At 36.3% G+C, this 16,526-nt stretch overlaps 2 protein-coding genes across 2 annotated transcripts; one reads left to right on the plus strand and one right to left on the minus strand.

The window, feature by feature from the left end:
- Window positions 1–6,180: 6,180 nt before the first annotated feature.
- LOC124958765 (olfactory receptor 8D1) lies at window positions 6,181–7,107 on the plus strand. Its single transcript, XM_047517167.1, has one exon. The coding sequence runs from the start codon at window positions 6,181–6,183 to the stop codon at window positions 7,105–7,107; it is 927 nt and encodes a 308-aa protein (XP_047373123.1).
- Window positions 7,108–14,402: 7,295 nt separating this feature from the next.
- Window positions 14,403–15,347, minus strand: LOC124959682 (olfactory receptor 8D1-like). The gene has a single exon (XM_047518030.1). It carries the CDS (start codon window positions 15,345–15,347, stop codon window positions 14,403–14,405), a length of 945 nt encoding a protein of 314 aa, XP_047373986.1.
- Between the last annotated feature and the right edge of the window lie 1,179 nt (window positions 15,348–16,526).

Consider the following 16,526-nt stretch of genomic DNA (forward strand, 5'->3'; position numbering starts at 1 on the left):
AAAAATAATTCTGAAACTCTGCCTTAAAACCACAAAACAGTAATTTAACTCATTTGAGACGTATGTCCAAATTCTTGGAAGAAGGATGCATTCTTCTCAAGTTATCATCAGTGTCTGTCATTACATAACAATGGTACCTTTATTTGTTTCATATCCAACATCCTGAAGAACCATTAAAGTCATTCATAGCCTACTAATACCTGTCTTTTATAACCAATTCCAGTACCAAGTCTAGCTACAATGATTTCACTTCATTTTGCTTTGGGAACTGTGTGTTTCTTTGGCTTGACTAGAAGTGAATGGAACCTTTTCTACCTTTTCTGACTTCTCTACTTCAGTCGAATACTTCTTAGCTGGAATAAGTCCTATATGATTTTCCAGTCATAGTTCTACCTCTACCATCACCTGCAGACAGAATGATTTTGTCCAGAAAGATATCTGCCTAAATGAGAGAATAGATATGAATGTCAGAGCACTGCTTCCTGGGCTGTCTGTGGGGTGAATGGTGGAGATTATTATTATTATTTTTTTACTTCTTAAAGTGCCTCATAATTTTCAAATTGCATTTGGCATTATGTATTAGATAGTTTTATGATTTTCTGTGAGGCAGATGGAGCTATTTTTGGATAGGAAAACTAAAGTTAACCACAGATAATAAGTATAAAGCAAAGTGTATAATGTGAATTTCCTACATGTCAATACAGGATTCTTTCCACCTTTTCATCATGAAAAATTCCTTGAATAAATCCAAAGGATTTAAACATGATTTCTGAATTAAAGAATAATTGAGTTACAAAGATCACCCTTCTGCTTCTGGTGTAATTTTTCCTATCATAAAATTTATAGCACCAAGAAATTTGAAAAATAATATACTTGAATCCTGTTATTTTATGATAGGTGAGAAATGTGAGTTTCAGGATCTCAATGATTTTCTCAGTGTCAAATATTTTGACTAAATAAATATATGTGTAGAGTACCAAGGTCAATGTCTTGTACATAATGAGCATCTATAAACAGTATTGCTAATGATAGTAAAATAATAATAATAATATAAAGATTATTTGTTAGAGTTAGCACTATTATTTTTAGTAGGGAAGTTTTGGAACTTAAACTTGCTACTGAATAAATTCAATTCTTAGTTGACTATCTTATTATACTGTTTGTGTAAGTGTCATTAGAGATTGTTGGATGCTTTTAAATTAACTTCACTAAAGAAGGGAGTTCACTAATAAAACCTTAGAATTTGTGATCAGGATGAGAGACAGAATAATGACAATAATGGTAATAATGGTAATTAAAGATTAGTTCAAGCCACTCTGGAAAGCAGTGTGGAGATTCCTTAGAAAACTTGGAATGGAACCACCATTTGACCCAGCTATCCCACTCCTCGGCCTATACCCAAAGGACTTAAAATCAGCGTACTACAGAGATACAGCCACAACAATGTTCATAGGTGCTCAATTCACAATAGCCAGACTGTGGAACCAACCTAGATGTCCTTCAATTGATGAATGGATAAAGAAACTGTGGTATATATATACAATGGAATATTACTCAGCCATAAAGAATAATAAAATTATGGCATTTGCAGGCAAATGGATGAAATTGGAGAATATCATGCTAAGTGAGATAAGCCAATCTCAAAAATCCAAAAGGCGAATGATCTCATTGATAAGCGGATGATGACACATAATGGGGGGTGGGAGGGGGCAAGAATGGAGGAAGGAGGGATTGTATAGAGGGAAAAGAGGGGTGGGAGGAGTGGAGGGGGAGAAAAAAGTAACAGAATGAATCAAGCATCATTACTGTATGTAAATGTATTAATATGCAAATGGTATGCTGTTACTCCATGTACAAACAGAAACAACATGTATCCCATTTGTTTACAATAAAAATAAATTAAAAAAAAATTCCTGCCAACAATAAAAAAAATCTGTGGTTTAGAGCATAAATTTTAAAGCCCAACTTTCTGGAATCATATCTATGTTCTGTCAAGTGCTGTGTGATCTCCATGTGCCTCGGTTTTCTTACTGTGTATCTGGAATAATAAATTTTACTTCATATTGCTGTCTTGAGAATTATATGGATAAACAGATGGAACTTTGTTTAGGAGAAAAAAAAAAGATTAGAGTTCAGAGGGAAGGAGTTCATGGACAATTTTCTCAGGGTCTCAGGATATTTCTGACCCAAGTCCTTGGATAGGAAGGACAAAGAGGACATTCCTTTCCTATGTTAACCACACTTCAGAATTTGGATTTTCCAAGATAATAAAATTCCAATGTGGTAACAAGAAATTGTCTAAAATTTGGTTTGCCAAAGCAAAGCTTTCAAACACAATATACAAATAAATAAGCTAGCAACCAAAAAAATATAACTACTATGGACTCTTATAACCATATCATAAAATGAAAGAATATTTTGAATCCCCAAAACATTTGAAAACTAAACATGGCAACCTCAAATATGGACAGTCTTTAAATTGAATAAACTAGTTTTAGGAGAAAATTTTAATTGTCTTTATTTTTTCCCCATTTTTTAAAAATAATCGATGACTTCTTGGTCAAGAACTAGCACCTGACTTCCCACTTGTTTTGGGGAATCATTGTTCTAATTTTTCTGTGTTACAGAATTCTCGTTGACAATTTGAAAACATAAAATAAGGAACTCCTCTCTGAATCTTCCATACTCTTGGGACAGATAGCAATAGGGAGCCCAAAGCATGACACGATCAATTTTGCAGAGGGTTATTCAACACTGAGAACTCTGGGTAATCTCTGGGCTCTATAGGTCTCGGGGGATTTGTACCTGCAGGAGTTTGTTTTGTATTTCTAATGAGATCCCTAACTTCAGCCTCAGATAAAAACTGTGTGTTATATCTCTCTCATGTTTTTAAGACTGGGAAAGCTAGATACTGTGAACCATTTAAGGGGTTAAGATTTGGTATGGAATGAATTTTGGTGCTTTACTCTTATCCTATCAAGTAATTCAGTTTTCGATATTAGGCAGGAAGAAAGCATTGCTTTTTGTTAGATAAAAGAGGGATCTGTGACCTGAGCAAAGTGAGCAGTTTCTAAGAAAGTTGGTCTCTGCAGGATCAGGTAAGTCCCCAGTTTCAGTTTTGGCCATTGTGTGACATCTAGTAGGAGGACAGTAGGTGTCTAGCAACAGTGGCCACATGCAACATTTTGACTTTGCCCTGCGCTGAATCCACTTTCCTTTCCAGTTGGTCGTGTCCTCCCATCTAATTCTCTCAACCCTGTTTGTCACTTCTTTGTGACACAGGTCACACATCTGTGAGAATGATCCCAGATCCAAATTCAAGTAGCTCTGGTGCAGAGAACCTCATTGGGGTTTTAATGAACTGTTAAACACTTGCTTCTGCGAAGGGTTTCTGGCTTACAAATTCATTAGTGTTTCTTATATTCTTATCTAGTATATTACACACAGAATTCTGTAAGAGATAAAGATAACAAGGGCAGATACTCTCCCAAGAAGAGTGTTCAGTTTTGGACAGAATATTAAACACAAATTTCTACCTTCTCATCTGTCTCAAATGAATATTCTTAAGCCACTAAGAGATAGACAAGCCATTTATTTCAAATAACCCTCCTTTGTTTCCTTCCTACCTCAGAAGTTCTTGCCAGAGGCACCTGCTTTGGATTAAAGAGCCTCAGTGAGCCAGCTCCTCTAAAAAAAAGGCAAAGTCCCAATACTTCTGACCACTCACAAAGTTTATGAATCTAGAGACAAATGTATAAAGCCTGAAAAGTTACAAATTTTTAATATATTTTTATTTCTCAACCTGAGATGGAGGACCTGGGATGAAAAGGTGATATAGGAGTTCATCTTCTCCTTAGCAAGGTGGTATTTCCCATATAATGTGCCTTTCTGTATTCAATCATATTTCAAAAATATGTGCCACATTAAATTTTGATTAGTGCTTTTAAATAACAAACATTCACATTCTTTATTTTAGTTGATCATAACAATCCTTTGAAACAGGTATTATCATTCCCACTTCACAGACTAGGATAGAGATTTAAATGGCTTGCCCAATTATGCAAGCTTGTAAGCAGAGGTGTCAGCCCTTGAACTTAAGGTTCTCCTGACACCAAAACCTTCCCATTGCAGGGCAGACAATCAGTTCAATTTGTTAAGCTCATTTACCAATTTTTGTTGTCAAGTAGAAACGGGAAGTAATGAGCTGAGAAATGGACAGATTTTTTTCCAGTTGATTATTTCAAATCTTTAATGTATAAATGTTCAGTGTGTGCTTTCACAGGGGGTGCATGGAAATACTTGAAAAAAACAGGTATGCCTATATGTTTCATTTGTTCCTTTTCTTTTTATAACAGAACGTTATGGATATTGTTTGTGAAATGTGGTCATGGTTATGGACATAGTGCCTCAGTGTACCCTTTAAGGATGACATGGGAAAATGTTCTTTCAGTCCTTCTTTTACATTTAATATTCTGTTGGATAGGTTATTTGGAAGCCAGAAATATCTCTTTTCTTCTTTCTGTATTTTTTCCAAGTCCCCATCAGCTTTAGGTAGAATTATGAGAGGTACAGGTTTGTGCTGGGTCTCTGCTGTTCCTGCTGTGCACTCCTCAGGGATGAGCACTGTTCTCAGGCTGTTCACTGTGCATGAGCCCTGAGCTCTGTTATTGCCCATTGTCTAGATGGTCCCTTCCCAGAAATGAGTTGAAATCTGGGCTATTCTATAACACATAAAAATGGTCACATTTCCTTTTAGGCTCTCATATTCTCCGTTTTGAGACAAGTTTGAAGACAATATGTATTAAAATATTCATGTATACCTGAAATAAAGTGGGAAAAGGGAACTCTTGACGCTATACTCCCTGTACTTTAATCTTGTCTGTACTCTTCATGTATTTGTGCCTTGCTTTCTTCACCAGTAAAATAAGAATATAAATAATAATACTATTTCAAGTTATTGAGGACTAAGATATGTGAACCTTGTGGAAGGAAAATGCAGTCAGTGAGGAAGAAAGAGTAGGCAGAGAAGGCGAAGAAGGAGGAGAAGAGAATTGTTATCCTCTCTAGCTGCCTTTTCTAAAAGGAAAAACAGAAATAACTTGTACCATGAAAACATGCACGTTTATTCAAAATGGCTCCACCACGAACTTGGTTTATGTTGAAAAGATGTGTATTAACAAGATCCCAGTGTGTCTTCTTGGAAAAATGCAGTATACTCTTAGTTCTTCAGATCCAGGTTCCCAAAACCATGGGTAGTGGAAGTTTAGAAAGTTCAAGGTTCACAGCAATAACATCTTTCAGGTATCTTAGAAGCTTCTTTTTCTGACACAGTGACAGAAAAAGTTCTGCACAATAGGGTATGGGTTTCTTATGCATATGGGGATGGTGGTTCATTGCTAATGTCGCAGTCAATCAATTTTTGGGGGAACAGTTGAGGTCTGAGGAGACTCTCATTATGACCTTTAGGCTGAGCAAATGGTTACCTTGCTTTTGTTAGTGAATGCAATAGAGAAACCCTGCCTCCGCATCCTTTGTCAGCTTTTTGGAGAACCAGGAGGTATTGCAGGATCACTTTTGCTTTTGTAGTACTTGTGTCTAGGACTGTTAGAGTCATTTTTCATTCATGGAGTGATGATTCTATCCTCTGTATCTACCTCCATGGTCACCTTCACTCCAGCTGGAGTTAGAATTTTCAGTGCTCTGAGCCTGAGACTTGGTTCTCTCCCTGTTTGGAGATTTTATGAGAGATGCTGGCAAACCTCAAAGTGGGAGAAAACTGGGAATATTGAGATAGTGATTAGAATAATCCATTAATCCTTTCTGCTGTTTAATGATCAGTAAATGGCTATCAGTAACTCTTCCCATATTCAAAAATGTTGATTTTGTTGTCAAATTCAGGAGGGAAAGATTTCCAAGTCAGTTCATAAGAATGTATGTGTGTGTGTGTGTGTGTGTGTGTGAGAGAGAGAGAGAGAGAGAGAGATAAATTCCAGACTAACTAGGAGGAGGTCCACAGTAATTTAAGGTGATAGGGAAGAGTTGTCCTCATCAGAGACAATAAAAATTATGACTTGGTCTTTCTGTTCTTGTCAACTTCCTAGTGCAGGTTTCATTGGGAAGGGGACTGAAGATCTTCTTAAATTCATTTTTTTCCCATTTCTACAGAAATCTCAAGGAGGAATGGCCATAGCAAATCATTCTACAGCAACCATGTTTGTCCTACTTGGTTTAACACAGCACCCAGAGCTCCAGCTGCCCCTCTTCCTCCTGTTCCTGGGAATCTACGTGGTGACAGTGGCAGGAAACCTGGGCATGATCCTCCTGATTGCAGTCAGCCCTGTGCTTCACACCCCCATGTACTATTTCCTCAGCAGTTTGTCCTTCATTGATTTCTGCTCTTCCACTGTTATCACCCCCAAAATGCTGGTGAACTTTCTATGGAAAAAGAATTTGATCCTTCATTTTGAGTGCATGGCCCAGCTATTTTTCTTTGTGGTCTTTGTGGTGGCTGAGGGCTACCTCCTGACTGCCATGGCATATGATCGCTATGTTGCCATCTGCAGCCCACTGCTTTATAATGTGACTATGTCCTCTTGGCTCTGCTCACTGCTAGTGCTGGTGGCCTTCATCCTGGGTGTTCTGTCTGCCGTGGCTCATACAAGTGCCATGATGAAATTGACCTTCTGCAAATCCCACATCATCAATCATTACTTCTGTGATGTTCTTCCCCTCCTCAATCTCTCCTGCTCCAACACGCACCTCAATGAGCTTCTACTTTTTGTCATAGGGGGATTCAACACCTTGGTGCCTACCTTGGCTGTTACCATCTCCTATGCCTTCATCTTCTATAGCATCCTTCGCATCCGCTCTTCAGAGGGCCGTTCCAAAGCTTTTGGAACTTGCAGCTCTCATCTCATGGCTGTGGGAATCTTCTTTGGATCTATCACCTTCATGTATTTCAAGCCCCCTTCAAGTAACTCTCTGGACCAGGAGAAGGTGTCTTCTGTGTTCTATACCACAGTGATCCCCTTGCTGAATCCTTTAATTTACAGTCTGAGGAACAAGGATGTGAAGAAAGCATTGAGGAAGGTCTTAGTGGGGAGATGAGTCTTCTTTTTTGAGAGTTTATAGATGGGGGAAGTGATAGTTTCAATGAAAATGCTCCTTTTGTTCATTTTCTTTGTTACTGTGTTGTTTTTCTAGATTATTTTGCTTTTGTAAACCCAGGGTCTTCTGCATGTTAGGACAGTGCTCTACTACTGAGCTACATTTCCATCCAAATATCAAGATTTTTAAAAAAAATGCTTTCCCATCTGTATTTGGTTCTATGTTCACAATAAAATGAAAAACGTAAAGAAGGTAGTAGTGTTCTCATTTTTTTCAGCATGAAAACTGAGGTTTAGAGTTTCATATTCTATTGTGATAGAAAAGAACTGAGAATTAAGATGTTGCTCAACCTGATTCTTATCTTTCTAATTTTTAATGTTTGTTTATTGAATACCTGCTATGTGAGAGGTGCTGGTGAGGCCCAGGGGCAAAAAGATGGTCAATGTCAATAATAAATAATTGGGTTGATTAGGAGATGAGAGCTGATTGGAAAGGAAAGGAAATCAAATACTGATATCTCCAAAGCCCTTCCCCTTCCTCCTCCAACCTGTTGCTATGGTAACCTGGCCCAGGAATTGTTCCTCCCTGTAGGCAGTTGTAAGAGTGGTTAATTAATGCCTTCTGGGATGGTCCTTTCCTGCCTGTACCCCTGAGCAGCCTCATTCCTGCCCTTGGATCACTCCACCTTCACCTTTTGACCCACTTTTTGGTCACATAAGCAGGACGGTGAGGAGAGGCCACATAAGGAGAGAAGAAGGGCATGAGAATAAAGGAATTCTAAAATGTTTAACAGGGGCAGGACACCCCCACTTCTTTGGATAAAAATCTCTGGATCCCCTTCTCTGGGGAGAAATCTATCTCTGTTCCATCCTTTAAATAAAACTTGCTTTCCACATTTGCCTTGGCATTTCTTGGGTGTTCAATCTTCACATCTGGGGAAATGGAACTTGGCTCTGATTGATTCTCATCACTGGCCATATCACTGGGTTGTTCAGTGACATGCATGCTAAGAGAAATGTAACCTGATCCCACATATGATCCAAAAATTCTTGAGGAAACAAGGCAAATGTGCAAGAAAATTAAAAAGAAAGAAAAACAAAGGAAAAATATCCATAGAATAAGAATGGCAATTTGACTAGGCAGAACTTAATATGGTTTTGATATCTTTTTTCTATTCAATATATTCAAAATCTCTTTATTACCACTTTCATCTTGGCCCTTATGAGGTTTATGTTGTTATTTTATTTTTGTTGTTGTTTTAACACCACAGGTAAACTCTGAGAGGCTTCTGAGTGTGTATTTTCTTGGCCGCCACACTGGTGGTCTCTGCAGGTTCATCTGTGTTCATACCTGCTGCAGTGGTCTTGCCTGTGTGTGAAACCTGCCTCACAGGGAAGGCTGGCTCTCACATTGCCTCAGCAGGAAAGTGGGCATCAGCAGATCTCTGAACTGAAGCTGTGCTTGATGTTTCTAAGCACGTGACTATAGCACAAATAAGAACAGAAAAATCTCAGATGCTTGAGCTCTGTAGACACTATTTTTGTCATATTCCAGACCACATGTAGCATTTCCTTCATTTTGGGGGGATGGCATGGGTTGGGTGGAGAGGTGTAGTAATAAAATATACCTCTAAGCTTTAAGCTTTCCATAAACTGATCTCTTTCCTCCAAGGAATGTTTCATTGAATTTCCAGCATTTTAAATTCCATCTCAAGTTGGTTCTATTCATCCTATATCACATTTTAAACCAGTTGTGTTAGTTGGGAGTTATTGAAGTTATGTCTTTCTCCCTTTGCTTTTTCTTTGTTTTAGGCAATATTGCTTTTAGAATAAAATGCTCTAAATTTTATGTTGGGAATAATTCTAATTGAGAAATATGAAATCAGTAGGATCTGCATCTATAAAATTCCACTGTTCTAAAAAAGCATATCTACCTTTAGATCTTCTCTTTTATAATGCTTCCAAGATTTCCCATCAAGTTGTTCAACCAGGCCCAGGAATTATTGGAGGACTCATGGTTTCAGAAATCTTAATCCAAAGAAGGCCGGTTCCATTCCTCAGGGCTTGAGGTGAGCTAGAACAACATGGAGGAAGAGTGGCAGAGGGAAATGGCTTACATGGTGATCAGGAAGCAGAGAGACAGGTCTCCACTTGCCAAATACAAATATATACCCCAAAGCCACACGCCAATGCCCACCTCCTCTGGCCACACCCTACCACTTCAGTTACCACTCAGTTAATCCCTATCTGGGGATTATTTCACTGATGGGGTTAAGACTCTTATAACTCATGCTTTTCTCCTCTGAACCTTCTTGCACTGTCTTACACGTGAGTTTTTGGGGGATGCCTCACAGCCAAACCATAACAAGTGTAATATAAAGGAGCTTCTAATATGGCTGGAAAAAGACGAATCCTTTCACCTTTGCATCTTGGTTGCTGTGCTTATATAGATCTATATTTGTCAAAACCCAAACTTGCTTACATACAATGGATGTAGTTTAAAAAAAATTGGAGAATCAATATGAAAACAATGAAATATAGAAAAACACATACATAATTCAAAAAAATGATATGGGAAGGCCTGTGAGCATAAAAAAAGATGTTGAAGTGAATTTATAATAAGAAAATGCAAAATAAATTATATTGAGGTGCCATTTCTCAGTGATTAGATTGATAAAAATAAATGAGAAACTGGATAAAAAGGCACTTCTGTACATACTTGGTGGAAGTACACATTGTGGCAGTTCAGATTAGTAGGATTTGGAAGTAACTAACAAAACTGTATATGGTTACTGATTTTGTACTTTATCAGAATGATCTAGAAGATGCTCCAGTAATGGGAAAATGCACAAGTGCAGAGTTTTCATAGATCAACACTTTATAGTAAGATATTAGAAACAATATCAATATGAATAGGTAAGATTTTTTATTATTGCCAACTTTATTGAATTATAATAGCATTTACATGCATGTATCATACATCCACCAAAAGAATTTTGACTTTTAAATCATCTATATTACTTATACAGTCAGTAAAATAAAATAAAATCCACAGATATAGGAACAAATATCTGAAAAGGAATATAAGTAAAACAAATTAGCTAACTGTATTTCAAATTCATAATAAAAAACCAGCAAGAAGGAAATATCTTTGAATTGTAACTTTAAAAATAAAATTTTGAGTTTCAGCCATCAGACCAAAGAAAAATAATAACCTTGTCAACAAATATTCTACTCTCCCTGATGGTTTTTTTTGGGGTTTTGCAATTACAGGTTTGCAATTATCTTAAATCACTGAGATAGCTCTACCTTAAAAACTTGAAAAAATAACATCAAATGAAAGGCAAAGAAGCAGAAGAAAGGAAATAATAAATATCAAAGCAGAAATAACTGAAATATAAATTAATAAACCAACAGGAAAAAAATTCAGTTAAACCCAACTAAATAAAATTGATCAGAATCAAACAGAAAGTAAAACCTATCTCCTTTATTTTCTGAGATCAGTGGAATCAATAAGTGTGTAACAACATTGATAAGGAAAAAAAGGGAAGATAATTACCAATATCAGAAACAAATTGATGAAAATTATGAAACTTGAATGGACTTCAATGCCAAAAATTCTGGAACTTAAATATAAGTGGTTAATCCCACAAAAACCACAAACTACCTAAATTACTCTAGAGGAAATGCATAATCTGGACTTTTTCCTTTTATCCTATTTTTTAAAAATTGAGTCAGAAAAATCTTCACACAAGGAAAAATCCAGATGCAGATTGCTCTGTAATAAATGATATTAACCATTTAAGAAAGCAGAAATTTCAACTCCACACAAACACTTCAAGAACTTTCAGGGAGAGCAAATAATTCCTAACTCATTTTATAATGATAAAACCCCCTTGATATGAAAATCTTACAAAGATGTCACATAATGGAAAACTGTAAACAAATATCCCTTTTGAATAGATGCAAAATTCTAAACAAAACACATCTGTTAGGAAGATAACATATCATATCAAAGTGGGGTTTGTTCCAAGAATTTAACAATATTATAATTTTTGATAATCAACAATATTTTTAAAAGAAATGTATTTCAATCATTTAGAAGAAAACATTGACAAAATACTACCTTACTTTCTCATTTAAAAAAAGAAGCAAAATTCTCAACAAACCAGGAATAAAAGAGAAATTCCTCAATCTGATAAAAGACATCTATGAAGAACCTACAGTTAAAATTATACTTGTGAATGAATGATTTCCTTCTAAGATCAATAATGTCAAAAACGTATGCCCTCATCATTTCTATTCAGCATTTTATTGGAGGTTTCAGATACTGCAATAAGGAAAAAGAAAAATAAACATGGGAAAGGTAGTAAAACTGTCTGTAGAAAATTTAAGAAATCCTCAGAACAGCTACCAAGATGCATATATTTAGTAAAACTTTAGTGTGAAATATTTTTTATATAAAAGCCAATGTATTTCTGTATAATAACATGAGCAAACCAAAATTGAAATAAATATAAGAGAATCAAGCAAGTGAGAAATAAGAATATACCTTAGAAAACTTTTTAAAAAAATCTCTACACTGAAGAGAAAATTAAAAAGTATTGCTAAGGGGAGATCTAAAAAGGATTTAAAATTAGCACATCACAGTAACACATCCACATCAATGTTTATAGCAGCTCGATTCACAATAGTTAGATTGTGGAACCAAACTAGATGCCCTTTGACAGATGAATGGATAAAGAAATGGTAGTATATATCACAATGGAATATTATTCAGCTATAAAGAAGAATAATATTATGGTATTTGCAGATAATGAATGGAATTGGAGAATATCATGCTAAGTGAAATAAACAAATCCCAAGAAACCAAAGACTGAATGTTTTCCCTGATAAATGGATGATGATACATAATGGGGTTGAGGGGGTAGGGTGTGAGAGAAGAATGGAGGCGCTTTAGATTATGTAGAGGGAAATGAGAGGGTGGAGGGGGCAGGAGGTATGAAAGATGGTGGAATGAGACAGACACCATTACCCTATGTAGATGTATGATTACCCAAATGGTATGAATCTACATCATGCACAACCATAGAATCAGAAAGTTCTACCCCATTTGTGTTCAATGAATAAAAATGCAGTCTGTAAAAATAAAAAAAAAAATTAAAATGAACCTTGTGCCTTAACTGTGTGCCCTCCAAAATAAAACTTATTCTTCTTTTGTTAAGTAAAAAAAAATGTTATAGCATCAGTATTCATATGATGACAGCTCTTTTCAAATTTATCTTTACATTCAATACAATAAAAAATTAATCATCACACTGTGTGTGTAAAAGTTGATATCCTGATTCAACTGAAATATTCATGGGAAAAAAAAAGACCTAGCATAATCACAACATGGAAAAGATGAAAAAAAAAGAGAACTAATAAAATCCAATATCAACTTATTATAAAAATGCTCTAATAAGACATCAAGAAAAACAAGGAGACTAATGTAATATAATAGAGAATACAGAAATAGATCCATGTATTTATGAAAATACTCTTCTTGAAAACAGTGCAAAGGCAGTGGGAAAAAAAGTCTTTACAACAAAGATTATGGAAACAAAAATTATGCAAAAATTAAACCTGAATATACACTTCATAGCAAATGTCCAATAGGTCATATATCTAAATGTACAACCTGAACTTGTGAAACATCTAGAGTATATTTAAAAAAATTTTTGTTACCTTGTTTTAGGCAAAGTTGTGCCAGATATAAATAATCCACACAAAAAAACATATTGATAAATTGAACTGCATTTTAATCATGAATTTTTACCCCTCAATGACCGTAGAAAGAATTAAAATAATCCATAGGCAGGGAGAAAATATTTCAAACCAGCTATCTCATGAGTGACATATATACAAAATATTTTATGATTTTAAGAAATTTCAAAACAATAGTAAGGGGCTGCGGATATAGCTCAGCTGGTAGAGTGCTTGCTTTGCAAGCACAAGGTCCTGGGTTCAATCCCCAGCATCACAAAAAAAAAAAAAAAAACTAAGAAAAAAAGAGAAGCCAAATATTTAAACAGACATTTTCACTGAAAAAGATACATATAACAGTAAGAAAAGATGCTTTAGCATCATTAATCATAAGAAATATGGAAATAAAATCACAATAAAACACCATTAACTACTATATGGAGGAGTTAAGCATAACAATAATAAGAGTGACCACATCAAATGTTGCTAAAATAATAGAGGAGGACACATTCTGGTAAATTGCTACAGAGAATGTAAAATGGTGCAGCCGCTTTGGAAAAACAGTTTTCAGTTTCTAAATCGATAAATGTATACCTAATACATGCTCCAGGCATTCCACTCTGATGTGCTTACCCATGGGAAACAAAACATATAAGCCTATGTCCTCACAAAGACTGGTACACAAATGCTTATTGTATCTTTCCTCATTAAAACACCTAGTGGGACAAAAAACAACGTCCAGCAACAGATAAATGGATATGTTATGGTGTCCTCATCCATGGAATGCTACTTCAATAATAGTAGATATTGTTACACGTTTTGAAGTGGACAAAACTCAAAGTAACTGTGCTGGGTAAAATAAGCCCCATACAAAAGAGTAATTACTATATGATTTAATTTGTATAAAATTCTTGAAAATGAAGATGAATCTATAGTAACAGAAAGCATGGAGGGACAGATTACCAAGGGACACCAGGAAACATTTTATTAACTGATGCCCAAATTGATTTTCACAAGAAAGGTATACAGTAGAACAAAAAAAGGAGGAGAACCTATGAGGAGAATTCAAATTAACCAAGTATATACTTATTTTTTGAATTTTTCCTATGATTAAATGCTGAGATTATTATCATGGTAAACCTAAGTTGGTAGGACATATGCTGAGTGTTACAAAGCTAGTTATGTGAGACAGAAAAAGATGAATGCAAATTTACCCCCAACTAAAGGGAAAAAAATAATCTACTCCAGATTTTCTAAATAAGGAAGGAGATAGGACATGCAAATTGAACTCAGAAGAATATTTTTAAGTAAATGTGTCCAGGTTTATCAAGGATCCAATGAATTATAATATTTTGGCATAGTTTGTTAAAGAAATAGCAGTATGTATATGTGTGTGTGTATGTGTATTTGCACAAACTTCAATCAACTGGGCAGCTGTAGTATAGGAAATAGAAAGAGGGAAAGGATTGAATGTTAATCTGAAGAAACAGGGAAGTTCCTTTTAAGAAAAAGGAGTCAAATGATCACCATGACCCTTAATGATTGTGTCCACTAACCCTGGGGTGGGCCACGTCTCTTTCTCAATACTTTTCTCAGAACATGTTTTACATCCCTATTCCTCAAGCTGTAGATCAAGGGGTTCAGCATGGGGATCAGTGTGGTATAGAAAACAGAGGCCACCTTCTCCTGGACCATGCTGTGGCTGGATGCTGGCTTGAAATACATAAATATGATGGATCCATAGAAGACACCAACAGCTGTCAGATGAGAGCCACAGGTACTAAAGGCTTTGGATCTGCCCTCAGCTGAGGGTATTCGAAGAATGCTTTTGAGTATGAAGGCATAGGACACGGTGATGGGCCCAGTTGTTGCTAACACATTGAATCCACCTATGATTGCCACCAGGAGCTCATTGAGATAGGTATTAGAGCAGGACAGCTGTAGGAGGGGAATTATGTCACAGAAGTAATGGTGGATGACATTGTCCCCATGGAAGGAGAGCCTGATCATGGAGGAAGTGTGGGCCACAGCTCCAATAGCTGCCATGATATAGACCCCTGTCACCAGCACACTGCATGCCTTTTGGGACATGGTGACACTGTACAGCAGTGGATTGCAGATAGCAGCATATCTATCATATGCCATGGCTGCCAGCATGTAGCACTCAGCAATAGCAAATGTGCAATAGAAAAAGAGCTGTGTCATACACCCAGAATAGGAGATCACATTTTGTTCCCATATAAAGTTTCCCAGCAGTTTGGGGGTAACAGCTGAGGAATAAAAGAGATCTAAGAATGACAAATTACCAAGAAAAAAGTACATGGGAGTTTGGAGCTTGGAATCAGCAGTGATTAGGAGGAGTATACACAGGTTTCCCACCACAGTGATCCCATAGACCCATAGAAACAGGAGAAAGAGGGGTAGTTGGAGCTCCGGTCGGTCTGTTAATCCCTGGAGGACAAATTCAGTCATGGTGGAAAAATTGCATCTGGTCATTTTCTCTATGAAACCGGGTGTGAACCTAAGAAAAGAAAAGAAAAAAAAAAAGAAAAACTCAGAAAGTAAGAAAGCTCTGTTCCCATGGTGGGAAATTGCTTTATTACTAGTGTGACAGAAGAAAAGAAAGGCTGCTCATCAAATGAGAACAGTTTAATGACTTGATAACAAAGAAAATTATATATTTTTCATCTCAGATTTGAGTTTCTTTTAGTCAAGGAATATTATAAGGCACACAGAAACAAAGAACAAGTACAATATGATCTTAAAATAATAGGAAAGTATCCAAAGAGGTCAAGGTCGCCTGTCCCTTTTTTACCTTCAGACACCACTCTGGTATCTGGAATAAACAGGCACTCCACAGTAACGGCTGGAGCTGGAACTTCAACTGACCTCTTCATGGCTAAAGCCTGCTGAGATGCTCCATGCTGCTAACACTGTGGTTTAATCAAGTGTTGAAAAAGTAACTTCAGGGTTAGTTACAGACCTAAATGTGCATTGGGTGGTTGTTTACTATGGAACAAAGAAGAACTGGGGAAAGAATGCATAAACTTAGGATCAGGGTTCAAGGTCACAGAGGGAAGCACAGTGACTTTGGTGCTCCAAGTTAAGGTTTTCAAACTGATTCTGAAGTTCTGTTATTCAAATAAATGAGTATGTCATCATATAATTTTATTTCTAGGAAGAGCTTCGGGATATATTGTGGGTACATCTTAGGACACTGATGAAATAAGGAGAAAGAAAAAACAGATCTCTCTGTGGTTCTACCCTCTGCATACCACAGAGAAGAGTAAATTTGTTTCCTTCAACTCTAGCTACACTGAGTGAAGTAATAGCTCATGTATTTGAGTTAACTAGTTTTTACTGGAATACAAATTTGCAATTATCCATAAGTAATCCTATTTTACAATGAAAGCTTTAAGGAAATGAAGGTTTTCCTACGTGTGCACTTACCTGAATGCTGTAGGATTAGAATTGTTGCTCTGACTTGGTTTATGTTCACTCTCCTTCAGTGTGAGTGAATTTACACAGACAGCTTTATGAAAAATATGGCCCTTCCTTGCCTTGTTGATCTTTTTGGAGTGTGGTTGATTAGCACTGAAAATCAAATGGATAGTCTTGAAAATGGAGGAAAAATAGAGGACCTTCCGACCATTTCTAATGCTTCCCTCATGCTTC

The sequence above is a fragment of the Sciurus carolinensis genome, chromosome 11 (assembly GCF_902686445.1).
Source record: "Sciurus carolinensis chromosome 11, mSciCar1.2, whole genome shotgun sequence".
NCBI classification, from domain to species: Eukaryota; Metazoa; Chordata; class Mammalia; order Rodentia; family Sciuridae; genus Sciurus; species Sciurus carolinensis.

Bases quoted from the DNA above. Each gene is read 5' to 3' on its own strand.
- LOC124958765 (XM_047517167.1), top strand. From the start codon at position 6,181: ATGGCCATAGCAAATCATTCTACAGCAACCATGTTTGTCCTACTTGGT.
- LOC124959682 (XM_047518030.1), bottom strand. From the start codon at position 15,347: ATGACCAGATGCAATTTTTCCACCATGACTGAATTTGTCCTCCAGGGA.